Below are 25,811 nucleotides of genomic sequence, written 5' to 3'. Positions count from 1 at the left end.
GACTGTGATAAAATTGGGTGGGTTTAAAAACCCAAGAACTTGTGAATGTCCTTATTTGCCTGAGGTGTGTCCGAGGCCTGTGAGGTGTAGAGGGGAGCAGCCCCAGGCCAGATGCAGAGATAACAGCAGAGATACCAGTCACAGCCTGGGTGTTCGAAAATATTGGTGAAAACATCACATTCAGTGAGCTTCAGAGAAGGTTCACAAACCCTTCTAGAGCAGGAACTTGTACCTATATTTATTTCTGCTGCTCTGAATTCCTGCCCATCACCTGGCCCTTAATGCCAGCAGCGTAGGAGGGCATCAGTCCCGTGTTAAGCCTCTCATTTGATCCCAACAAGATCAGGTGGATTTCCTTTTGCTGAGAGGACTAAGCCATGGAAAATATACAGAAATGAAGTGTTTATTTAGAGAATAAATGAATTGTCTTAACGTTGAAAATTCAGAGACTGAAATTTGGAGGCCATGTGCATATTTAATCAGCAGTTACAGTGTTGTATGAACACTTTCCATTCCTGCCTGAAAGGGACAGAGCTTAATTGGGCATCAGAAATAACTCCCATAATTATCCAAGGTTTTGGTGTCAGCCCATACGTTGTTTGAGCCTTTCTGTAAATCAGTGACAGCAGGTGTCAGACTGATGGTCAGCACTGATTTCTGGGGTTTTTCTGAAGGATGAAAGAGGGGGTAGAAGAGTTGAAGTGCCTGGAATTTGGGGGGTGTTCAACACCCACGTTCAGGTGCCATGAGGGGGAAATCTCAGTTCCAGCATTCCCTACTGCAAATCTGCTGGCTGCCTTGCTAAAACGCGGGTGTGGAGTTAAGAATTTGCACTGAAGAATGACCAACTGTCTCGTTTTGTGGCTGCAGGTGGAAGTTAAGCCATATGTCTTGGACGATCAGCTGTGTGACGAGTGTCAGGGCGCCCGCTGCGGCGGGAAGTTCGCCCCGTTCTTCTGTGCTAACGTGACGTGTCTGCAGTATTACTGTGAATATTGCTGGGCTGCTATCCATTCCCGTGCCGGCAGGGAATTCCACAAGCCCCTGGTGAAGGAGGGAGGGGACCGCCCGAGACATATTTCATTCCGCTGGAACTAAAGGATCGCTCATTTGCAGGCCTCCAATTAAGTGCACTCTTCTGTTCCTCCCCACCCCGCCCCTCACTCACAGCATGTCCTTTTGTAGTAGTCTGTAATTTAACAATAGTCTAATGAAAGAATGACCTATAATGGGTATTTTATAGAATCTTGTCATTGAAAACTGTATTGAGAACTCCTTTTCGTATCGATAACATGTTGCAAGTGAGTTGCATTCTCTTGTCTTTACTACCGAGAGAACACTTAATTTCCTGCAACGTTTTCTTAGAGGAGAGAAAAAATATTAAGAGAAGAGAATTGAAACAATAGAGTATTTTGGTTTTTTAATTAAATTATTGTTAATAAAGAACATAATAATACTTTTATTAAATAACCGTGTAACAATAACACTATCAGTCTGTTCTGACACTTTTCCCCCAGGGAAGCCTGTTTTTGCCTCTTTTTTTTTTGTTTGTTTTTGGATTTTTCCAGCAACAGATGAAGTTAGCATTTACCTACCAACAGGAAAGAGCATGTTTAAAGCAACAGAAATGCATGAGCAAAGTTGAAGCAGCACTATAATAATGATCTTTTTTGTTTGTTTTTTTTTTTCTTTCAAACTCTTCTAAGGGTTTTGAGGCTGAAATTTTAGCTCGGTGTGTATCTGACCGTGCCTCTGGCTACCACCCACATCCAAATTTCTAACGAGATAGGCAGAGCTTACTATATTTTCATCAAAATGATTACATTTTAAGAATTCCTGAATGTAAAAGTTGAGTAAAGTTACTACTGAGGGGGGAGTGCACTTTTTTTTTTCTTTAAGAGAACTCAATTGTCTGGTTAAAGCCCTAGATATCCTACCAAAGCTAGAGTAATGACAACTAGTGAACTGGCATTTCCTCTCCTGAAGGATAAATATATAGATTTTATTTTTGATGGCTATATATAACTCTATATCCTAATATACTAACATTCATCAGGGGCCAGCCTTTGCTCTCCATTTTGACATGAAAAAGTAGAAAACCTAAAGATACCTCAAGGATATCAGATTTTTACTGGAGTTTTGCTATTCCATTGTGGCACACAAACTCAAATTGGCTGCTTATTGGTTTCCCATCTTGGCTGTAAAGTCAGTTTTCGATCCCCCCAAAATTAGCTGTAACAGAGGGAATGAACCCAAGGAGTTTCCAAACCCTGCTCTACGCCCCCGCCCGAATTTTGTGCACGGAATGGTGCAAGTGTGCAGATGCCTTTCTTATTCTTCCTGTAGAAAGAATCCCAGCTCAGATCCCAGCTCTTCAGAACTAATTGTGGGGAGATAAAAACACGCAGGTGGAAGTGCCAACACTGTTAATTAACGCCGGCTTTATTGGAACTCAGTCCTGCCTTGAGAAGCATCAGCCCAGGACACGCGAACCGAACGCTGACCAGTGGGTGCAGAGGGTTTAATTTGAAACAGATGAATGAAGGAGTAGTTCTGAAAATTTATTTTTAGTACTTTTGAACTAAATGCCCTGGCCAACTTCTCCACCAAGGATGTAGCAGTGTGCAAACAAAGTGATTCTGTGGCAATCTCTGCCTGGCCCCAGGGGCCTGGGACCACCTTGAGAGTCTCCCAAACCAAAGATTTGCCCTGGCACTGCTTGGAAAACATCTGCTCCCTTCAAAGCCCCCCTCATCCCTTTCCCCCAGCCCCATTATCTTTATGAGAAGCAGTTTTTTCTGTTCAATACAGGCTTTAATGAACTGATACCTTACCAAGTTCCAAAGGTCAAAATGGAGACATTTGCTGTCTATTAGTCAAGTATAGCAAGGGAGCTGCTTTTACTGAAATCCCTGAAAATATTGACAACAGTAATGCAAATGCAGAGTGCTCTTGTGTAGATTGTCAGGGACTTTTTTTTCTCTGAAGTACATAATTCTAGTTGGAATGTTCCTTTCATTTTTTTAATGCTTGTAGGTGGCTTGGGGTGTGCTATTGTGCCGATCCTGCCCAGCAAACAGGTGAGGTGGGTTTCCATTACAAGAAAATAACACTGTTTGAGAACTAGCTTTGAATAATAATTTTTTCCCTTTGTACATGACCTGCTGAATTTCGGTACAGTGTTTTTGTAGCTAACTTATTTTGTCATGCACATAATGTATATTTGTTATGCACTACTTTTGTATATCTTGTTTTTCCAACAGTGAGCATTTTTAGGCACACTTTTCACTGACGGGATATCTCTTTATGCAATACCTCAATTTTTCATATTGCAAAGAGTAGCTTTTTGTACTTTTATTACTGAGAGATCTTCATATACTTCATTTTTTAATATAAATAATTTTAATAAATTTTATTTTCTTATATTCTGCTTTTTATACATTTCAGTGCTCTGCATACATTTTGAATTATGGATGTTGTGCACTGGCAATGCTATTTTAGAATCTGCAGAGAAAAGAAAGCATGTTGCTTAAACATCTTAGCCCAGCACCAGGTATTTGGTGTACATATAATTTAAGAAATAGTATATGTAAAGTTGAGAATTAAAGAAGAAAAAGCATGAAAGTGACAAATGACACTTGTCTTTAGACCCATGAAATTTAAATGCATAACTATAGTGTAGAAATTTAAAAGTCAAGAACCATCAAAATTGTCTACCGCTTCTTACTGAGTTTTTAAAAATTATACACAAATGCAGACGTTTTTGGTGAATGTTTAGCCATTTTTATTATTAATAAAGAATCGATGTTAGGTGTTTGATGCAGAACCGTGTCTGCTCTTTTAAATTATATTTAAAGAATAAAAGAGAGCCTGCTAGGGGGCAGGCATGTAATGTTAGTATGCATGACTAATGTAAGAAATCGTTATTCTACTAATATTCACTTGTGATTGTGTGACAAGCGTGTTTACAGATCCTTTGGTTACACTTCGATTTACAGGGCATAAACAATTCTCTCCATTACTCTGTGCTTCACCAGTGCTGGCCAAGCCTCCTGATGGCACGGGGCTCTCTGGGGTTACCGTGTAGCCCCAGGCTCATTAACGTGTAATTAGCTACCGCTGGGGGGGGGGGGGGGGGGTGTCATTAATGAGCAGCGGCGTTCCAGGGGGAGTGACAGAGTAATTCCATGGTTATTTTTGCAATGTAAAATAAAGTGTTTCTGATTATTTTATATGTAAAGGAACCCCACTGCCCCGTGCTTTTTTGGTATAGTCTCTACTTCTCCATACACAGACCTCTGCAGAATGCAAATTTCAACCTTGCAGTGACTGAATTTAGCGTTTTATAAGGATGCTGTTGGAAAGACTTGATAATTCACCCCTTGTGTTTTTGAAGAGTTCAAACCTTCTGTTCAAAGGTGATTTAAAACTTGAATGTGATGGATTGTGGCAAGTTAACTTCAAGTTATGTGCAATACCTATTTCAGACTTCTGGAAGATCTTTGCAGTGTAATTCTTTGTTTTTAATTGCAGACATTTAAAAATGTCATTTTCTACTGTTCTAGTAAATCCTCTTTCTTGCTGGTGTTTCTAAAGAAAAGAATCAGAAATCAATCTTTCTACTAATGTAAATTTGAGATTATTTTTAAAAAAAAATGGAATAAAACGTTTTGGTCATTTGCTTTATTTTATTATCTTATTTTAAAGCTACTGTGATAGCATTGTAAGAATTGGGACAATATTGTATTCAACTGTTTTATTTTTTATATTTTTAAATTTTAAAGTATAATTAGTTTTTATAATTTTCATCAGATTTTTTTGTTATATTTTTTGGAAGTGAAACTTTTAGCAAGTGGGTGTCTAGTTTTTACTAATCCCTAATATGTTTTTCCCCCAATGTATTGCTCATATTATCAGAAGGAAAAGTTATTTAAGTATGTCAGTTAATTGTACTACTTGGCTGAATTTCCATATAGTTTTTACTGTGTATGGGGAGGTTGTAGTATTTATTATAGCATTTTAAATAAGGGTAATTCATTTTTTATTAAAGTCATTTTCACGTTTAAGTTCATATTTTTGTATGTTCTACTCTAAGTTATATAACACAAGTTACTTTTTTTAAAGAGTTCATTTGTTGAAGTGCTAGTGAAAATTAATGTTATTAAATAGTTTGCAAATGACTATTTATACCAGTATGCATATAATTTTTAAATATTTGTAATGTGAGATGTTGAATGAATAAAACTTTTAACTCAATGTTTCTCCTTAACCTTTTTATTTTGAGCTTCCTGTAGGAACTCGTTCCTTTGTGGCTGAAGCTCGTGGGGCTTGGGGAGGGGATTTTGTTGGGCTGTGTGGGGTGTAAAGAGATTTAAGGGAATTTCTGCTGCCCTGACCTGCTCACAAATGCAGCAAAGGTTCCTTGGGGAGGTGAAGATGCAGCAGGTGAGGAGAGAACCACTGAGGCACACGTAACCCCGCCATGGTTTGGGCTGGAAGGGATCTTAAAAATCATCCAGTGCCACCCCTGCCATGGCAGGGACACCTCCCACTGTCCCAGGCTGCTCCAAACCCCATCCAGCCTGGCCTTGGGCACTGCCAGGGATCCAGGGGCAGCCTCAGCTGCTCTGGCACCCTGTGCCAGGGCTGCCCACCCTGCCAGGAACAATTCCTAATTCCAAATATCCCATCTGACCCTATTCTCTCAGTGTGAAGCCATTCCTTGTAAAGGGTCTCTTTCCATCTTTCCTTCAGCTACTGGAAAGCCACAGTTGGGTCAACCAAATCCTTCTTTTTTCCAGGCTGAACAATCCCAGCTCCTTCAACCAGAGAGAGACCAGAGACCAGCGTGCAGTGGGACAGAGAGAGAACCAGAGCGGGGCCAGGGCAGAGCTCAGCAAGGCAGGGACAGACAAGGAATCCTCTTTAATTGCCTCACTTGTGATCTGACAGTAACAGAGGGAAGGCTCTGACATTTTAGAGAACTTGCTCGTTTCAGCCTTTAATTTAAAATATCTAAACTTGAAATCCCTAGGAAGTCTGTGAAGCCCTTTCTACCTTACAGATCTTCTCTTTGAGGGCCGTTCAACAGGTGCTTAAGGAATCCCAGAGTTGTGCTGCTAATCTCCAGTGCCGTCACTGACGGAATTGTGGTGCAAATGCTCGGTGGGTGGTGAGTCTCATTCCTTTGTGCAGGTCCTGCAGCTCTGATGGGATTAGTTCTGCCAGTGCTGATCCCTCCACTTGCTTTTGCCTTCACCTGCTGCACTTGGAGCAGCTCCTGCCTTTGGAAATTGGTTTTTAACAGGAATTCGAAGCTTTGCTGGTGGTTCCACGCAGATATTCCCAGTTCTCTTGCCATGAAACAGAAATAACAGAACAGAAAGCTGGGATGCTTGGGATCAGGAGTGGCTGGAGGTGCATTGCCTGCCCAGTGAGTCAGGAATTCCTCAGTGCTCGGTGCCAGCCAGGCAGCACCAGACACCCTTGACCAGCTCCAGCTGGGACTTGGCTGGGAAACTTTATCCCTCTGTTCCCTGCACTGGGATTGTTGGGAAATAGCCACAGTTCTTGACATTGTTTTCAAGTGCAAATGGTCTTTCAGACAACATGTGCTTATTTATGTGTTCATGTTTTTTCACAAGTGTGACAGACTTGAAATCTGGTCCTGAAATATGGAAGGGTTGAGGCTTTGGATTCTGTGGTGGTGGAACCAACAATGTCCTTCACAAACTTTAAAGTCCTGCAAATTTAGAGAGTTTCTCAGGATCCAACACTTGATTTACAGTTGGGGATTGCTGTGTATATTCATTCTAGAATTCTCCTATTCTAAATTGCAGAATCCTTGGTGAATGTTTAAGTTTTCTTACTATGCAGAGTCTGAAACATTGAAATAAATAAAGGGGAAAGGTCTGGATCATTCAAAACTCCAGGTAATCTGTTGGGAGTTTTGGGCTGATTCTGAATTGCTGGTAAGTTTTTTGAGCAAATGACACAACAAACCTGTTATGGGTTTCACTTTGTACAGAAGCTGTACGTAAATGCTACAGGCACGCTCCAGAAGATGGAGGTAAGCCCTGCTGTGTGGAATTCCAGAATTCCCACCGTGTGGGAATCCCAGCTTCTTCCTTGGGACGAGCTGCCACATTCCAGGCTGGTGCAGGAGTGGATGGAACCAATCTCCCCTGATTTAGAGGCTGAGCTGATCTCCAGGACGGGCTCTGTGCTGTCAGGTTGTTGTGGGACACTTCTGCTCAGTCCTGACTCTCCAGTTGCCACTCCCAGAACACTCAGTGCAGCTCCAGGGAATCTGGGACGAGCCATGGCCTCGGAAAGGGGAGATGAGGAGAAAAGCTGCCATCCCTTCCTCTGTGTGAAATAAGCTGATTCAGTTTGTCAGAGTGAAAAACAGCCTGTGGGATAAGAATATCCTCACAGCTGTCTATGCGCTCAGAGGAACTGAAGGGGGTGAATCAGTGCTCTGAATGCATCACTGAAAGTCTTCCTGCACCCCCATGCTCTGATTGATGCCATCAGATATCACCTGTTTTCATGGCACAGGAACTATAATTTCCTGACTTCTTGTAGGGCTTGTCAGAGAGACAATTTGATGTTAAATGCTGTTTTATTTGAATGCATCTCTCCCTAAGGGAAGCTGCCTCAGTGACTTTGTCTATGGAGCGTGGGAGACCATGTTCTGTTAAGGCTCCTCCATGAAATTTGCTGGTCCAAAGCTCTCAGTCCTCCTGGTATACACAAAATACAGAGATGTATTCAGTCAGTGCTTGATTGCATTTTTCCTCCTGAAATTTAATTTGGTGAGCCATGAAAACTGAGATTAAATCCTCCGAGCACAGCACAGGTCAAGGATGACTGTGAGGACACATTTTTGGGTTTGTATTATTCTTAATGTTTAAAATGGATGTACTTTTGTTCCTGTCAGCCGTGGAGTATTTTTTTATCCCAAAACTTGGAGTTGCTTTGCTTTTCATGGGAGTGAAGAACATTGGTTTTAAATGGCAGTGATGGGGTAGATGCAGTGGACACACACTTACCTCAGTAACTCAGACCAGATCTGAAATCTGTGGAAGGAGAGCAATGCATTAAAAAAAATAAAAATCTCTGCCAGCCTTGTCCAACCCAAGGCTTGAAAAGAATGTTTGCTCGGTGTAAATCACCATCTGACATCGCTGCTGACTCATGGACCAGGATCAGTTTGCTCAGGGATTGTTCAGGCCTTGCTGTGCATGAAGTTGTCACTTTGGCCAAGTGTCACTTTGCAAGGCAATGCTTGTGGCTTTAAGCTGATGCCCAGTGCTGGGCTGGGTTGGGAGCACGTTCATGCCGAGCGTTTCTGAGTTTAAATGGCATTCCTTACGTTTCTGAGGCATTCTCCTGGAAGCAGCAGCAGCAGCAGCCCCCAGCTCTGCTGCAGTGGGCCAGCTGTGCATGGACAGATGTTGCTCTGTACACACTGGCAAAATCAGCCCAGCTCTTCACTCAGTGGAAAGGGAATTTGCTCAAGCGTTGCTTTTGCAGGGGGTGTCTGTGGAGCAATGTGAGGGCAGAACAAAGCAGTGACTGCTTCCATTTTCTCTGCAGAGGGAGCAATCCATGGAGACAGAGCCCTGCTCTGCCCCCCTGGCAGCATCCTGATGTCTCTGGGGGAGGGAGGGAGCAGGGAATGCTCAGTGCCATTATAGGGTGGTCTTGCTGCTCAGAATCCCAGAACCTTTTGGGTTGGAAAAGACCTCAGAGTCCATTGAGTCCAAGCTGTGCCACGTCCTCACCTTGTCTCCAGCCCAGAGCACTGAGTGCCACCTCCAGGGACGGCCACTCCTGCAGCCAGGTCTGTTGGTGGTCACACTTTGGCCTGGGATCCTTTTGGATCTCAGAGAAGTAGGAAATTGTGAGCTTTCTGTGCCTGGTCTTGGGTTATCTACATTAACGCTGAATCTGGGGATGATTTAGTGATTTTTGCATTTTACATCCTTCCATGAGCCAGGATTCTTCCAGCATCTGGAGGGTTATGGCAGATAGGGCTGAACTTCCACAGCTGTGGCTTCTCTCAGGATCTAACTGCACATTCCCCTGAATGGAGACTTTTAATCTTCAATATCACAGTCTCTGCAGCCTAAAACTTGGTAAAGTTTTCCCGTCTCTGATTTGGAAACAAATACTGATGCTTGCACATTTAGTTCATTTTTCATTTGGAAAATTAAATCAGAGGAAGTGAAGTCCTCACCTGCCTTCTGCTTCCACTTGACTACCAGCCTTTCCTAGAAATGAGGCTGTGTCATTCTGGTGTAATCTCAGGCCTCATTTTGTCTCCCTGAGTTTTCCCCATAGTTTTATTTCCAATTGGCAATCTGTTGAAATGCTGTAACACAAAGTTCTGCTAAGCCAGGGGTTTTGATCTCCTTGACGTGGGTTTTGTTGTAAAGCCTATGGATGTTCTCAGAGATTTGGAAATCTCTCCAGGGGAGGCTCAGGCTTTTATGTAACACAGTTTATAGTCTGCTAAATATTTTTATGCACAGCATGAAGAGATGGGAGAACTGGCTTCTCCTTATGAGTGGAGGAAGGGATTCCCATGTGTGTGGTTTGTAAAGCAGTGGGAGCTGTGCAGGTTCACTGCTGTGAAATGCAGGTGCTGTTCCATTTTCTCTCTCTGCTGCCCCATAACTGCTCACACAATTAACTGAGAGCCAGGCTAAATGATGAAAAAAGTAAGAAGAAGCTGAAGGCAAATTCATTGCTTTGACTTAGCAGAAGTTGTGGCTTTTGTTTTTATAATGATTCCTGGTTACACTAATAAATGGTCCCCAGTGTCTTTTGTGCAGTAACCACATACTAATGAAATCCCTCACTCCAGTGACTTATTAAATATTCTGTGAAAATGTAGGTGATAGAATAATTGTTTGTGCTACTGCTGAGGGTATAATTAACAAGGTTTGAGTGTAGCTGTTGTCAGAATGAGCACACTTTTCCCTGTTCAGTGTCAGAGTCCTACTTCAGATGTTTTCACCCTTTACAGTTGATCAAGGTAATGTTACACCTAATGAGCAATGGCCTTGTCTGAGTTGTGTTGAATTTTAGGGTAAGTCTAGGTGAGATGTATGGAAGAAATTTCTCCCTGTGAGGGTGGGCAGGCCCTGGCACAGGTGCCCAGAGAAGCTGTGACTGCTCCTGGATCCCTGGCAGTGCCCAAGGCCGGGCTGGATGGGCTTGGAGCAGCCTGGCACAGTGGAAGGTGTCCCTGCCTGTGGCAGGGCCAGAATGAGATGATCTTCAAAGGTCTCACTCAAGCCATTCTGTGATTCCATGAATTCTGTGGAATCGTGTGAGTACTTTCCACTGCAAAGAATGCTCAAGAACCCCAAATCTCCCCCAGCAGCAGAAGGATGGGTTTTTTCACTGACCATGCATGCAGCAAAGTCCCAGTGACCCCTTCTTCCTTCTCCTTGGCACAAGCTGTAGGCACCAAAAACTGCCTCATTTTAAAAGGACACATCCTTGGCCAAAGCAAAACTGAAACAATGGAATTCAGGAACTATGAGATGGAGGAGCTGCCATTGGAGCACACAGCAACCACACAATGAGGTGCAGGCTGAAAGCTGGAATCTGGGCTATTTTTAACCAGACAGTTGCAGCTGTGCTAAAAAGCTGAGATGTTTCCTCAGGGTGATTAATACAGAGATAGTGGCCAGCTGGTAGTCAGTTCACACATGTGGAAAGGTGGGTGAAGAGCAGTATGCAGCTAAAATAGCTGAACTTGACAGATCTGCAGAGAGATTTTAGGTGGCACTGATTTTTCTGAGTAGCAGCAGATCCTAAAAAGGATCTGAGCTAAATTTGCATTTGAGATCAAAGCGCTGGCAATGTGCTGTTGGGAAAAGTGGACAAAATGTGCCCCATGAGGTCTGTGTGTTTGCATTAGCAGGGTGGAAGCATTTCTATGAGTACAGGTGCTGAGAAACCGCTGCTTTGGCAGCCGTGGTGCCCCGAGGAGGCTGGAGGAAGGAAGCAGCTGCCAGCTGGCACAGGCAGCTCCTGCCCTGGCAGATACAGCAGTGAGTGTTCCTGCACAACGCAGAGGCAGTCATGGAATGAACACGGGGCTCTTTAGGTTTGTGTGTGAGCATTCGCTGGGGGGTTGTGGTGTGGGCAGCATTGCAGCTGAAGAAGGGATTTCTTTACCAGGGCTTTGGGGTGGATGCACCTGGGGACACTTGTAGGCCAGACCCAATTTTTAATGAAGCTTTTGCATTTAATATCCCAAACTGAACTCACTGGCTGTTGCCTCACTGGTACAGTTGGTTAGTGCAGGTTTAAATAGAGGAGGGAGTCTGGGTTTGTGGAGGAGTGGAATTGAGAATTGTAGAATCACAGAATATCATGGCTGGCAGGGACCCACAGGGATCATCCCAGGGATCTCCTGTCCCTGCACAGACACTCCCAAAATCCCAGCCTGGGCATCCCTGGAGCGCTGTCCAAACCCTCCTGGAGCTCTGGCAGCCTCGGGCCGTGCCCATTCCTTGGGGAGCCTGGGCAGTGCCAGCACCTCTGGGGGAAGAATCTTTCCCAAGTATAGGAGGTCACAGTTGATATTTGAAGTCACAATTGATCTCAAGGCTCCTGACTCGGTGGTTGTGTCACACCTACAACCTCCTTTTCAGTCCACACCCTTAGGACCCTGCAGGGTCCAACAACAAATTACTGGGGAACAACAAATTACTCTGTCAGGCTGTGTCTCTGCGAGTTGTTTTTCCTCGCACAGGCGAGATGCCTTTTGCGGGCAGCGCGTACCGGGGCCGGCGGTGCGGGGCTGCGCGGCGGGTCCCGGCAGCGCCGGTTCGGCGGGAGCTGCCGCCATCTGGCGGGGCCCGCCCGCACTGCGCCCGCCGGGCCCGGCGCGGAGCTCTGAGGGGGAACAGCCCCGGGCCCGCCGATCCAGCCCGTGCCACATCCCCGCCCTGTCCCCGGCCCACAGCACCCACTGCCACCTCCAGCCCTTCCTGGGGCACCCCAGGGATGGGGATCTGTCGGAATCTGTGGGTATTGGTGATTCCGAGATTGTAGAAAGTCTCTGTCTGTCAGCCCCGCTGCCAAAGCAGAAGCCATAATTCGTCTGTGCTGGTTTCAAGGTTGTTTATTCTGTTTATCTCTAACATGTTCTGCTGCCCTGTCGCAGCTCTGTCCTGCAGGGCAGCGTGTGGGGCTCTGCCCTCAGTGGGACGGTACAAACATTAAATACCAGAAACTACCTGTGCTGGATTTACAATAACGTGCCAATATCTGTCACCTACGTTGAACAGTGTGTCCCCAGCCTGAACCAACAGAAAAATGCCAACACCACAGTGAAACATGGAGGGCATGAAGAAGGAGAAAAAGGACAAGACACACCTAATTCCTCCATCTTGTCCCCTCTGAACCCCTAATCTAGAAACCTAAAATTTTACTTTTGCACCTGTGGCACACTTAATTATTACTCTTATCAAACACTCAGAGCTGGTAATTCATCCTGTAAGATTGAAAACTCTTTTCCACGGACAGAGATCATAGACAGTGTCTCTGGGGGCTTTGTCCAGGGGGGTTCTGACCCCTGCCAGGGTCCCAGACCTGCCAGGGCAGCCAGAGGGAAGCACTGGATTCCCACAGGGATCCAAACCTCCCTGGGCAGTTCCAAGGCCTGAGCTCCCTTTCCATGGGGAAATTCCTGCTGATGCCCACCCTGAGCCTGCCCTGACCCAGCCTGAGGCTGTTCCCTCTCATCCTGGATGTCCCCCTGGCTGTCCCCTTCTGTCAGGATCTGTGCAGAGCCAGAAGGGCCCCCTGAGCCTCCTCTTCTCCAGGCTGAGCCCCTTCCCAGCTCCCTCAGCTGCTCCAGACCCTTCCCCAGCTCCATTCCCTTCTCTGAACACACACAGGGACTCTCAGCCTCTTCAAAGCCTGGGGAATGAGCACAGTTTGCTTCGTGGTGTCTTTGGATCTATTCCTGAGGGCAACACCATTCATGCCGCCAGTGCTGCTGAAACAATTAGGAAAAATAGGTGTTTTCATAGAATTTATTATTTCTGATTTGCAACCCTGTGCAAACTGAACTCTGGGAAGTAATCTGGAGCAGTATTTTAGTGACAAAGAAAACATCAGTGGGACTTGACGTAAATTCTTCCCTGTGAGGGTACGGAGGCCCTGGCACAGGGTGCCCAGAGAAGCTGTGGCTGCCTCATTCCTGGAAGTGTCCAAGGCCAGGATGGATGGGGCTTGCAGCAGCTTGGGATAATGGGAAGTGTCCCTGCACATGGCAGGGAATGGAACTGGAGGGTGTTTAAGTTTTCTTTCAATCCAAACCAAACTATTCTATGACTCGAGCTCTTCAGTGGTTTGAGAATATCAGTTGTCACTGTCCATACCAAACAAAACCCATGGTTGCAATGGGACACCTGCATGGGCTGGACTGACCCACCAGACATCCTGTCAGTGTCACACATCTGTTGCTGTGCTGCCTGAAGGACAAAAAGGTATTTGATGTTTCATTATTGTTCAGCACATGACTGGAGCGGGTGCACTGCTTGGAGAATAAATCCTTGTATCAGTGCAGGCACTGCAGCAGCACCTGCATCCAGAGGGATGCCAGGGTTCCCCTGCTGTAGAGACAAATAAGACATCAAACAACGTTCTGCCTGGAGTCCCTTTACCACTGGGGTAAGGGATGAATGCAAACAGGTCAATAACTTGCATGAAATGTATCAATACGTGGCTTCAGGCAGCAGCAATGTGTGCTAAACTCTAGCACTGACCCAGGGACAGGGGGAACATCCAGCCCCTCAGTCCCCGGTTCCCCTCACCGCCCTCAGCCCCGGCTCCCCTCAGTGCCCGGCTCCTCTCACCAGCCCCTCGCTGCCCGCTCAGTCCCGGCTGGTCTCACAGCCCGGGCTCCTTTCACTGAGCTATCCCCGCCCAGCTCCTCTCAGTCCCCGGTTCCCCTCACAGACCCCTGATTCCCCTCACCGCCCCTCAGCCCCGGCTCCCCTCAGCGACCCCTCTGTCCCCCGCTCCCCTCGCCGCCCCTCAGCTGCAGCTCCCCTCATCCCCCGGTTCCCCTCTCTTACCCCCAGTCCCCGGTTCCCCTCATCCCTCGTTCCCCTCACCGACCCTCGTTTCTCCTCACTAAGCCTCCATCCCCGGCTACCCTTCCAGCTGCCAGCCGCGGTTCCCCTCATGCCCGCGGCCCGGCCGCAGATGGGGCGCGGCCGCCGCGGCCGCCCGCCCGTGCCGCTGGTGTACGTGAACAGCTTCGGCTCGCACCGCTGCGGCACCGTGATCCGCCTGGGCCCGGGCTGGCGGCAGAACCCCGGGCAGAGCCCCCCGGGCCGGGCTGCGGCCCCGAGAGCCGCCCAGGAGCCGCGGGCCGGGCGCGGTCCCGGGCCGGGCGGCAGCGGGAGGCGAGCGGGGAGCGAGGGGAGAGGCGGCAGCGGCACCAGCAGCGGTACGTGAGCCCCAGGACAGCCCCTTGTGTCGGGTTCTCCGAGGGCTGGAGGTGGCTCAGGTGTTGTCTTAATTGTACCAGGAATAGCGGGAATGTGGGAATCCAGGGCTTCCCTCTGGCTGCCCTGGCAGGTCTGGGACCCTGGCAGGGGTCAGGAACCCCCCTGGACAGAGCCCCCAGAGACACTGGCTGTGATCTCTGTCCATAGAAAAGAGTTTTCAATCTTACAGGATGAATTACAAGCTCTGAGTGTTTGATATGAGTAATAATTAAGTGTGCCACGAGTGCAAAAGTAAAATTTTAGGATTCTAGATTAGGGGTCCAAAGGGGACAAGATGGAGGAAATTGGGTGTGCCTTGTCCTTTCTCTCCTTCTTCATGCCCTCCATGTTTCACTGTGGTGTTGGCATTTTTCTGTTGGTTCAGGCTGGGGACACACTGTCCAACGTAGGTGACAGATATTGGCACGTTATTGTAAATCCAGCACAGGTAGTTTGTGGTATTTAATGTTTGTAACATCCCACTGAGGGCAGAGCCCCACACGCTGCCCTGCAGGACAGACCTGCTGCAGGTCAGATAAGCAAGAATAAACAACCTTGAAAACCAGCATGGACAAATTACGACTTCTTTGGCAGCAGGGCTGACAGAGACTTTCTACAATCTCAGAATCATCTCAATATCACAGATTCCAACATGGGAACAGCAAAACCAGGGTGTGGAGGGGGTGATTCTTCCCCTGTTCTGGGCAATGATGAGGTCACACCTCGATTGCCGTGTCCAGTTCTAGGGAAGAAATGGGAATTAAAAGCTCCCAGAAGGCTGTTGTGCAACTTGTGGGTGCTGTGTAGTTTTGAAATCTGTTTTGTGGTGTTTGAGAGATGCTCACTTGCCCCATGGTTATAACGGAGTAAACAAGAACGGAACAAGCTGCAGGATGTAAGGATTGGTACCCTGTAAGGTGATCAGAAATGAGGATTCCTCTGGAATCATAGAGTGGTTTGGACTGGGAGGGACCTTAAAGATTATCCAGTCCACCCCCTTCCTAGGGACACCTACCACTAGACCAGGCTGTTCAGAGCTCCATCCCACTCCATGGGGCAGCCACAGCTTCTCTGGACAGCCTGTGCCCGTGATCAACATCTTCTTTAGGAATATATTCTAAATACTCAAAAAATGCTTTCTAAACTCTTTCTAGGTGACCCTCGAGAGGCTAAGGCTGACATCTTTGACTTTCCCATCCCTTCAAGAGACGTTGATAAAGCCATTAAACGAGAGAAGAAAAAGGTATAAAGTGTGGCAGCTCAATTAGCTGCCTTGGCATTTGAGAAAGCTGTTTGTTCTCTGTGTGTGAGAGCATGAGGGAGATTAAATGATGGAATTGGTAGCCTGTTACTGAAAACCTTACTTACAGAAAAGAAAAAATGGTATTATCTTCCCTCTCTGGAGGCTTTAAAATTCTGGCTCTTATTCAATAAAGCACTTAAGTGTGTGCTTACCTTGAAAAATGAGAATATGCTGTTGACTTAAAAAGCCTGTACTGAAATGCTTTGCTGGATTGGGGCCAGGGTGCAGCACACCTTGGGGTGAAACCCAGCAGGAAAAAGCTCTGCAGCTCCTCTTCCTCTCATGTTTTAAACAAAGAAATCCCACAGGTTACAAATAAGCAAAGGCAGGAACCTGAGCTATTAACACCATCCTTGGAGCAATGTAGAATTACTTTCTGCTTCACAAATGTGTTTCTGTTCCTGTTCAGTAGTTCGACAAATGGTTGAAATTTTAAGAGGAACATTTGTTAAGCAGTAACTCATTATGAGATTCTGTAATGTGTGAAGTACAAGTAATCAGCTGGAATAGAACAGAGCCGTGTCATAGATACTTGATTTAAAACCAGCAAAATGCTACCAACTGCAGAAGAACATCTAATAACATCCTGGAATATGGCTCTTTGGTGCATTGAATAGTCTTCAAAACCAATGAGGAATATATAGAATGTTTTAGCAAAAAAAGTCCTCCAGAAAGGAATTACCTTTAGATTTAAACAAGTTTCTCAGATGATGTCCAACAAAAGTCCAAACATCAATGTGTCAACAGCCATTTCTATTTGTTAGGCCACCTCTGCCTGAATGCTTTTGTCCACAATTCCAATTTAATCTTTTCAATGCACAAGTTTGAAATGTGCCCACTATGGACAGAGCTTTATGCCTCTAAAATAAAGGTTTTCAACATCTATAAAACAAAATAATACGGATTTGATAGGAGATAGGCAAGAGTGTTGCTATTGTGGAATCTGAGTTTGTGGGCCTCAGTTTTGCTGCTGCTGAGGGACCACATGGGAAACATTTTGCTCCTGGAAAACTACACAATCTTTTTTTTCCTCCCCGTTTTGGATGACTTTGAAGAGAGCTTAATGGCTCTACATGCATTTTCATGAGCTTTGCTTATCTAGAAGGGCAGTTCTCAAGTACTGGAAAAACACAAGAATTCTAGGCAAGAAAGGAGGTGGAGATTTCATGTGAAAAATCATGGAGGAATTTATGTTTCTGACTTTTAAATAGAGGTGATTCCTCCATATATACCACGTCCCCTTTTCCCTTCTTCCCCAGTCCTCAACAGAAAAACCTAGCTGGACTTCATAGTCATTGTGGGGAATTCAAAGTCCTGCCCTATAGAAGTTTTAATGCAAACTTTTTATATGCTTCACATTTTATCTTTCAGTCCAAAGTCTGGCACAAGGTCTGGAAAGTGATTTCAAAAATGCTTGAGGAAAATGAAAGGCTCAGAAGTCGACTGTTGATCTGCAGCCAGTTTGATGGAGGAGGTAGGAAATGAATTGCTAATATTTTATTTTACTAGAGAAAACAAATTATTAATACAAGTGAAGATCCCAAGGTTTAAGGTCCATTCAGCTGGGGTTCTTTTGAGTAGTAGGTTTTACAGCTCACAAATGGAATTCATTCCATGCTTTAGGCACTTCCAGCTTTTTTGGAAAAACTCTTTTGTTTCATGGAGGGTCTTGTATGTGTTAATTTGGAGGAAGGATGGTGGAAGTGTTTGCTGCAGCCTGACATTAAAGACATGAACATCAAACATCTGCAAGTTTTTCTGAACATGTGAAATACGTAATTAAACTTATTCACAGATGGGCCCAAGGCAGTAGTTGCATGAATAATAATTTATTTTCTCACGTAAGAAAATAGTGGTTGATTTCATACATACAATAAATAAATTAGATGCTCCCCAAAGGTTGCTGTAACACAATTTAACAAAACCATCGAACATGTTCTCACTCTGTGCCCTGAATGCAGCTCTTTCATTATTGGAAAATGACTTGGGAATTAAAACTGGTGCTCTGCATTCAGCCAATTTCAATTAGAGACATTGTAGCTGCTGCACAATTTAAGATAATACAGTGTATGCTTACAAATGGAATTGGAATTTCTGGCCTCACAGTTGGATGAATTATTAGGAAAAAGAATATACTAATCCATAAAGAGCTACCAGGCAAGTTTAAAATGCCACTTTCAGTCACAGCACTTTTTCTTCCCTTGCACTGGTGCCAATGGAAGTTTTCCACATGGGTGCATGTTGGGGTGTATCCCAAAATGTAGGACCATTCCAGGCAGTGTCTTACTTGGTAAAATGTTGAATTAGATTTCCACACACATGGCAAGAAAATACACCCTTCAAAAATCTTCATGAGAACAAAAGAAGTTCTGGTTCAGAACAGAAATCTCTACCCCAATGGATGTTATTGAATAGGAGAAGAAATTCCACTGAAATATGCTTCAACAATTTCTTCTGCAATTATTGTGCAAATATTCTGCACTGGGTGCAAAAACATTTCTTCTGTTGGCTTTAAATCCAGTTCCTGATTACTTCTGGAATTATGACATGATATTCATTATTCATCATGTGCTATTCATATTCATATTCAAAGTTCCATTGGCCTCTTACATATTTCTGTGCTAAGAAGTTCCAATCTAATAAATCTATCCTCCCAGGGAATCTGTTCCATGTGCTTTCTCCCACAGCTGAGATCATTGCAGAAGTGTTTGTGCGAAGCTATGAATGTATATGTTGGACATTTATCTATGTGTAAAACACACACATCCATGGATGTTTAGGACAGTGAATTTAAAAAAAAAATCTTCTTGGATTTGTCTGTTTGATTTCAAGAAAAAAAAGAACAAGTATTGAGAAAAAAAGGAGGGGAAATCTTTAATAGATAATTAGATTTCAAGTTTTTGTAAGAAAAAAAAAAACAAAACCAAAAACAAATTCTGCTTTTATATCATTTCCTGGGTGGATTTGCCATCTTACCCTAATGGCTGCTTTTCTGTTTGTTATGGATCACCATGTGCTGTTTAATCTTGGATTTATGGACAGGGTCTGTCCCCTTTTCAGCCACTCATTTCTTTCAGAGAAAGAGCATTTTCTTTATATTTAATTTCCAGTGACTTGAAAAACCTCACCAACCAACCAATCCTTCCTCCTCCCCTCTTACTCTATCCTTAGTTGTAATTTTACCCCCTTTCTCAGGAGCTTTAACTGAGAATCTCCTGTTAAGTCCTATTTCAATGAAAACCATCAATTCTGATGCCTTCTTTCTAATTAGCAGATTTTGCACAACATCAAATCTAGGAGATAAGTCTCCTATTGATCTGAATTTTTCATTAATCAAGAAGCAAATTGAAAATTCTAGAAGCTATTTAGATAGGGATCAACAAGTCTGAATAAACTGGGTTCGTTTTTATCTTCTTTTTTTCCCTAGATTAATAAATCTAGAAAATTAATGCTGCATTTTATTGCCTCTATAAATAGGTTTTTTTTTTTTTTGAGAGAACAAAAGTCTACTTGAATTTTAATGCTACCTATTTACTCCTTGGAATGTTGCAATTAAGATTAGATTCCATGTGACTGCAGATGATGATTTTCCTCCACCTGATGTTCTCCTGCAGGCTCTGGCAGGATCCAGAGGTCACAGAATGGAGCATACCTGGACACGGTATGTAGGCCAAAAAAACCTTAAAATAAGCAAATTAATAGTATTCAAAACTTGCACTGATCTTATTTAATGTTATTATAGTAAGTGCCTGTTATGTTCTAAAGTGTTACTGACATTGAGCTCAAATATTTTTAAGATTTCAGATTTGGGGTCAGAGCAGCTTCATCCTCACAGGGAGGGCTCTGAGCTTTGCCAAGGCACAGGGAGGTTTTTTGCTTTCTTCTTGAGCTGAATCCTTCCCTGGTGGTCTAAAGTACAATCTGAAGAATCTGAAGCATCCTCATTTGTCCTACTTGATTATAGAGACTTAAAAAAAATTATTAATGTGAATGTACCAATTCACTTTTATCACTTTTTTTTTCTGTAGGATGAGTCCATCTTTGGCTGGGTGTAGCAAGGAAATAAAAGAAGATTCAGCCCCAGAGGAAATATAAACAAAGTGAAAGCTTTTATTTTGATCTAGTTCTTCCTGGAGTCAGTACAAGATTGCAAAGTGACTTCAGGAAACACAGGTTCTCTGTTGTTTCTTGGTGTTTGTGCTTCTGCTGTTTAAGAGGTTTGTTTTTACAGTGGCTTAAACAGCTCTGTTGCAAGATATTTATCTCAAGCCATTAAGTTTCACTGAGCTATTAGTTTTAGAAAGCTTTTTAATGAGCATAATATTGTGACAGTTTTCTTGCAAAAGAAGAGATACACATTTACTGTTGTCTCTGTATTTATATATTTTATTTTTGTAGCTTGTCAGAATAATAAACACAAATTCAGTAAGGCAGAACTCCGCACAAGACATAAACTCCACTTTTCTTTTTTCCTGGTTTGCATAAATTTGACTTTATGATATTAAAATATTACACAATATCCCTCTCTGTTCTTTCATCTATTTATACATGAATCTTAGCAAGTATTTGGAATATGAAACCAGGTGAATGTTTTCTCTCTTTATTCATCCTGAGGCACATAATGGTACCATCACAATCAGGAGATGTTGTTTATCTACCTGACTTCAATAACACAATATAATTTTCTTCTGTTATGCAGCTTAATACTTGAACCCTTGATTGACTGTTAAAGCCTTTTAAGCCAGCAAATTGTGTAAATGGAACATGGAAACTGCATAAAAATAGTTATGTATATGGGGTTCATCTCGGGAGTATAACATTCACCTGTCACATTGAGACCTCCTTGCTTTCAATAAAAGGATTGTTTCCTCCTGCCATAATGTCTTGGTGTTTGCAGATATAATGACTGCAGTGTCAGAGTGCTGAGCTTTAATAACACGCTGGTGATTGTGTCATTAGGCAGCAAAGCACTTGGAAAGGTTTCATCTCTGTTTTCTTCATGGTAAAACTGCAAGTGTGGAACTGGAATGCACCTTTTTAGGGACAGCTGCAGCATCAAGGGTCTCTTCTGGTTTGTGGTTGGGTAATCTTTGGATTTTACTTTAAATAGTTGACATTTCAGCTTGGAAAAGGAAATGAGAAGGCAAAGTATCCAATCAAGATGTGATAATTTTTCTCGCAGAATAAAAATGTCATAGTTCTTTGGTATTTTCAAAACACATATTTAGAATCACACATGGGATTTGGGGGGGGGGGGGGTGGTTTGAAGGGGTTTTTTTACTAAATGAGATTATCTCCCTTTCCCCACAGTTCTATCAATGAAATGTTTGCTTTGGGAATATTTAGTTTATAATTTTGGTTTATAAATTGCAGAATTGTTGCTCTAACTTTTCTTGTAAATTGCAGCTGCAGTTGGTGCTTTACTGGCACGGACTTCAGGGGCCCTGGAAACACTTTTCTTCCAGATGCATAATTGCTACTTTAACAGGATAGATGAGATGCATTAACCTAAATCTCTACCTGAAGTTTAGCCAACACATTTAATGTGATTCTTTGGATAAATACAGACCTCTGTCTGTGGGGCTGTTTTAAAAGAAATTATAAAAGATAAGTATGGCCTTAAATCATCGCTATGTACCTCCTACAGTCTAAAGGGTCTGTGTGGTGATGATGAGATAATGAATTGGTTGGGATCTACTAATCAAGAACTTTCATCTGGCAGTACTTTGAAAGGCTCTTACATTTTTCAAATCACTTTAGGCCAGAGCAGCTGTTGCAGTGGGGAAAAACTGCTGATTCAAGATCAGTTTTTGACTTTTTGGGTAATGAAGTCTGGCTTTCTGCTGTAATGACCAGATTTCAAAGGTACAGTTGGGAACAAGGGTCATCAGAGCAGGTAAACTGCTGAAAAAAGAGCATAAGCACTTATATAACTCTGATGGTTAGAATTTGCATAAAAGCCAAAGCAGCCATGGATGGGTTTAGCATCATAGGCTTCCCAGCAAGCTGAAGCAGCAGAAGAACCTATGGTTTAAGAGGAATTTTACTTTAGGAGGAAAAGAGCAAATTTTATTGAAGTATATTAAGCCACAGTGGATTTTTAATAAATATTCACTGGAAGTTTCTCACTCGTTAGTGATGGCATCAGGACCCTCTGATCTGAGGCAGAAAAATTCACATTTGAAAGATTCGGCCTAGGGAAAATTAACGTGGGTAGCTGTAGTTTCATTTATTGGGGGAAAGTTATGGAGGCCCCTAAGGGCAAAAGGAATATGCCTTGATCCAGGGAGGTAATCACCTCCTGGAAGATGCTGAGTGCTTTGACGTCCCAGTGACTGTGGCACCTATTTTATCTGTCTCTTGTGCTGAATATGTGGAGCAGATTAAAAGAGCATCTCTTCTTCTTTCTCTAAATTTGGACTCCACATTTGCATCTCACCTGAGGCACTCAGCTGAGCTGTGGATGTTGCTGGGCTGGGCTGGGCTGTGAAAAACTCTGATCTGTGTCATCTCCCAGGGGTCACGGCAGGATCCCTCCGTGCTGGGAATGTGTGAGATTTATTGCACTCCTGGCAGTCCTGTTTGAGGAGGAACAGAGGCAGATTGAAAGAGCTGTGCAGGAAGGCTCAGGATGGCACTGACAAATCTTCCCTGTCTTCCAGAATCTTTGTAATCTCCTGTATTTTGAATTAATAATAAACTATCGTGGCTTTTAGTTTTTTCCCCGGTTCTGCTGTATGATTGTTTTCTGGCTCCTGCTGTGTGTGACAGGAAGTCAGTGATGCTGGTGGAACTCTGTGGAATGGATGAACTCCTCACAGCAGTGACTACAAGTAGTTAAACCCAGCTCAGAACTTACATGGTCACTTTTTAAACCTCCTTGTATTTAAATTTTTTCAGCTACAGAAAGGGTAAAAAGTGCTGAGTATGGTGCTAAGTTGTCTGTGATCTCCCAGGGAGAAGAGCACTGTACTGATTTCCACTGCTGTATTGGACTAATGAACTCAGGTGAAAGTTTGAGAAACAAACACAGTCTTTTGGTAGAACTATCTGAGGTGGATGATGTTACTTCTAGGATTGCCCTATCATGACTATTGTGACTTCCTGAAAATTTGTCCTCACTCAGTACCTTTAAGTTTTGTAGTTTCTCTTCTTAGTAACCCCTACTTCCTGTTCACACATTTTCCAGCGCTGTCGTTGAAAGCCTGGTCCCAGGTTTTCAATATATGAAACCAGATAAAATATTGTTCCTTATATTAATGAGCAGGAACGTTATAGAGAAAAATGCTTGGTGTGCAGGAAATGTATTTTATGAAGTGAGACAATAAGTGTTTCATAGATCAAGGAGCAAGTGAGTAGAATAATATTCATTAACATTGAAAAGAAGTTAATTTATGTGTTCAGGCTTGAAGTGGGGAGAGGCTGCACTGTGCTGTGACTGATGTTTTGTTTACAAGCTGCAGTGAAATGAAATGTTTAAACCCAAGCCCTGTTACCCTCCTTTCTTCCTGGGCTCAGCTTCACTTGGGCTTCACCTTGGGCTTCAGGGGAATCTCAGCTTTGGTACCTGGAGTACCTCCTTCCCCTCAGCCTGGGTGTCTGCAGAGCTGTTCCTCTCACACATTCTCACTCCTCTCTCCTGCCTGCAGCTGTGCAGTTCTACCCCCCATTCTTAAATCTGTTTTCCAGAGGTGTTACCCCCTTGGACCCGCTCTGTGGGACATGGGGGAAGCTTCCAGCAGCTTCTCACAGACACCACCCTCTGCCCCACAAACCCACAAACCCAGAGCATTAATAATTGTGGGAGACTTATGAAAGGAATAAAGAGAGGCATATATTTTTGTTGACAGAAGAAATATATTGTTTATTCCTCTGGAGTCTCCTGTTGCTCATATTGCTGCTGTGTCTTATTGCCTGTCACTGAGCTGTGCTGTGTGGGCGGAAATGTCAGGCTCTGAATTGGCTCTGTAAGAAAATCTGTGTGTTACTCTGATTTCTCATACTCACTTGGGCTTGCTTTAATGCTGTCCCTACAGAATGTTCACTTTTAGCATCTTGCTGGCAACTTTAGACATCTATTTTTGCCATGAACCATCCTGCTAAGTAAATTTACTCCTGGTAGTTTGTTTATTTGTTTGGTTGTTTGTGAGACATGGATTTTGCAAATAAGTATTTTCAAACTGAAATGGGCCGCACTGACCCAAAGTGGTCACAGGGCTGGTTCAGCCTCATGGAGGAAATGGAAGTTACTGGATGTAATTCCAAGGGAGGCTTTGGAGATCTCTCTGCTCATCTCCTTCCACCACACTGCCAAAATTCTCAGATGGTGCCACTGAACAAGGTTGCTTAAAATGTGCTTCCACCCTGAAAAGTCAAAAGGTAAAAGCAGCATCTGGTCATTTTTCACAGGTTCTTGCTGCTGGCATTCAGAAGTAGAAAGAAATATTTTTTTGGGAAAAGTGGTTCCTGGTGCCAGTGCTGGAGTGCTGGCCATGCAGAGCTGGGTTCTCTGGGTCACATAAAATATCTCCAGCAGAGCTGAGCTCTGGTTTTAGTTATCAGGCGATTTGCACTACAGGAAAGATGTTTGTCAGTGGGAGCAATGCACAAAAAGGAAGAGGATTCCTCTCATTGCCCCTTAGGTTTGTTACCATGAAGAGTATTCAGGCATAAACAAAAAAAGTTAATATATTAAACTCTGTGAGTTCAGCTGAGTAGAGGTGTGGAACAAGAAGGTAACTTTATTTCAAATCTTATTTTTTCATGATGCAACCCCAGTTTCCATGGGTTTGCACAGGTGAGTCTGGAGATTTCACATCCCTGTGTTTGTGAAGTGTTGCTTAAGACCTCTCTGAAGTCAGAGCACCAGCTTAGGTGTCATTAATGTAATATTTTGGCTAAGCAGGATATTCATTGCCAGTGTTGACATGGATGAAAATTATTTGGCTTTTAGATCACAGGATGCATTTGAACGCTATGAAAGACATCACTTTGCTTTTCAACAGAGCCCTCAAGTTGATAAGTACCAGATAAAGGTAGAAAATCCCAATGCCATTTTCATGGAGTTGCAGTGCAATGTTTCCTTTTCATTATTTAATAATATTTCCTATTGCCTCCATTAAAAATAGCCATTTTGCTGACAGAGGAGCTAGAGTAGTTCAAATCCATATGTTCAGTGGGAGGCAAATATAGATCTGTTAATCTCTGTGGATGGTGAAATCACTTCAGATCCTATAATGTGATATACTGGAATTTGAGGAAAGAATTGCTGTAATTTCACTGTCTTGGTTGGAGCATCTGCCCTTCTGGGAGAGGCTGATGGAGCTGGGATTGCTCAGGCTGGAGAAGCCTCTTCTCAGCTATGCCCAGTGACAGGAAAAGGGACAAAGGGCCCAGAATGAAACACAGGAAATTTCATTTAAACATGAGAAAATCTACTTTACTGTAAGGGTGACTAAACACTGGAACAGGTTTCCCAGAGCATTTTTATTCAGAACGCAACTGGCAACAGCCCTGAGCCTCCTGCCCTTGCTGTCCCTGCCTTGGGCACTGCCTGGGCTCCAGGGCTCCCTCCAGCCTTGTGCTGGGCACAAGGAGCACCAAATGCTCTGACAGGAGTTTTGGGGCTTTGGCTCAGGGTCTGGGATGGCACTGGGCTTCTGGCATCACTTGCAGAGTGTGTGCTCTTGGATTTTCTTACAGCCTCCACATTTTGAAGCTGCTAATGATCATCCTGGGCCAAACCAGCACAGGGACGTGAGAAAAGGGCTTTGCAGGGTGTATCACTTTCTGCATCTCTGCACAGATCCTATCTCAGGTGGGCATGGATGGCTGATTTCTGGTATTACTGCAATATTCAAACATTATATTGTAGTAATTTAATCAACAATCCTTAGTGAATGGGTTTTTTATGTACTTCCTCAGACTTATAGAGCCTAAATCCTATACTTTCCCTATCTGTGGGATGCAGCCTGCCA

The 25,811-nt window shown here is 43.8% G+C and overlaps 2 protein-coding genes across 4 annotated transcripts in view; both read left to right on the top strand.

Moving 5' to 3' along the window:
• Positions 1–5,256, top strand: part of CPEB4 (cytoplasmic polyadenylation element binding protein 4) — a 38,172-nt gene extending 32,916 nt beyond the window's left edge. For both annotated transcript variants that reach the window (XM_012574979.5, XM_002196280.7), the window contains one exon: positions 871–5,256. In XM_012574979.5, coding sequence (XP_012430433.1) covers positions 871–1,098 — 228 coding nt within the window. In that variant the 3' untranslated portion in view covers positions 1,099–5,256. The remainder of the gene's footprint in view (positions 1–870) is intronic.
• Positions 5,257–14,107: 8,851 nt separating this feature from the next.
• Positions 14,108–20,714, top strand: C13H5orf47 (chromosome 13 C5orf47 homolog). 2 transcript variants are annotated; one of them, XM_030284212.4, is made up of 5 exons: positions 14,108–14,491; positions 15,686–15,774; positions 17,206–17,308; positions 19,449–19,495; positions 19,863–20,714. In XM_030284212.4, the coding sequence occupies exons 1-5, from the start codon at positions 14,224–14,226 to the stop codon at positions 19,887–19,889; spliced, it is 534 nt and encodes a 177-aa protein (XP_030140072.4). In that variant the 5' UTR covers positions 14,108–14,223; the 3' UTR covers positions 19,890–20,714. The 2 variants fall into 2 exon arrangements, with proteins under 2 accessions (XP_030140072.4, XP_030140071.4); XM_030284211.4 differs by having other exon boundaries at positions 19,414–19,495.
• Positions 20,715–25,811: the final 5,097 nt, after the last annotated feature.

Source organism: Taeniopygia guttata, chromosome 13 (genome assembly GCF_048771995.1).
Source record: "Taeniopygia guttata chromosome 13, bTaeGut7.mat, whole genome shotgun sequence".
Classification (NCBI taxonomy): domain Eukaryota; kingdom Metazoa; phylum Chordata; class Aves; order Passeriformes; family Estrildidae; genus Taeniopygia; species Taeniopygia guttata.
The sequence above is the reverse complement of the archived record's forward strand: the minus strand, read 5'-3'. Positions and strand labels throughout refer to the sequence as shown.

Coding starts and splice junctions, on each gene's coding strand:
- C13H5orf47 (XM_030284211.4), top strand. CDS start 14,224: ATGCCCGCGGCCCGGCCGCAGATGGGGCGCGGCCGCCGCGGCCGCCCG. Junction 15,775..17,205: donor TTAAACGAGAGAAGAAAAAG/GTATAAAGTGTG, acceptor TTTATCTTTCAG/TCCAAAGTCTGGCACAAGGT. Junction 19,496..19,862: donor ATGGAGCATACCTGGACACG/GTATGTAGGCCA, acceptor TTTTTTCTGTAG/GATGAGTCCATCTTTGGCTG.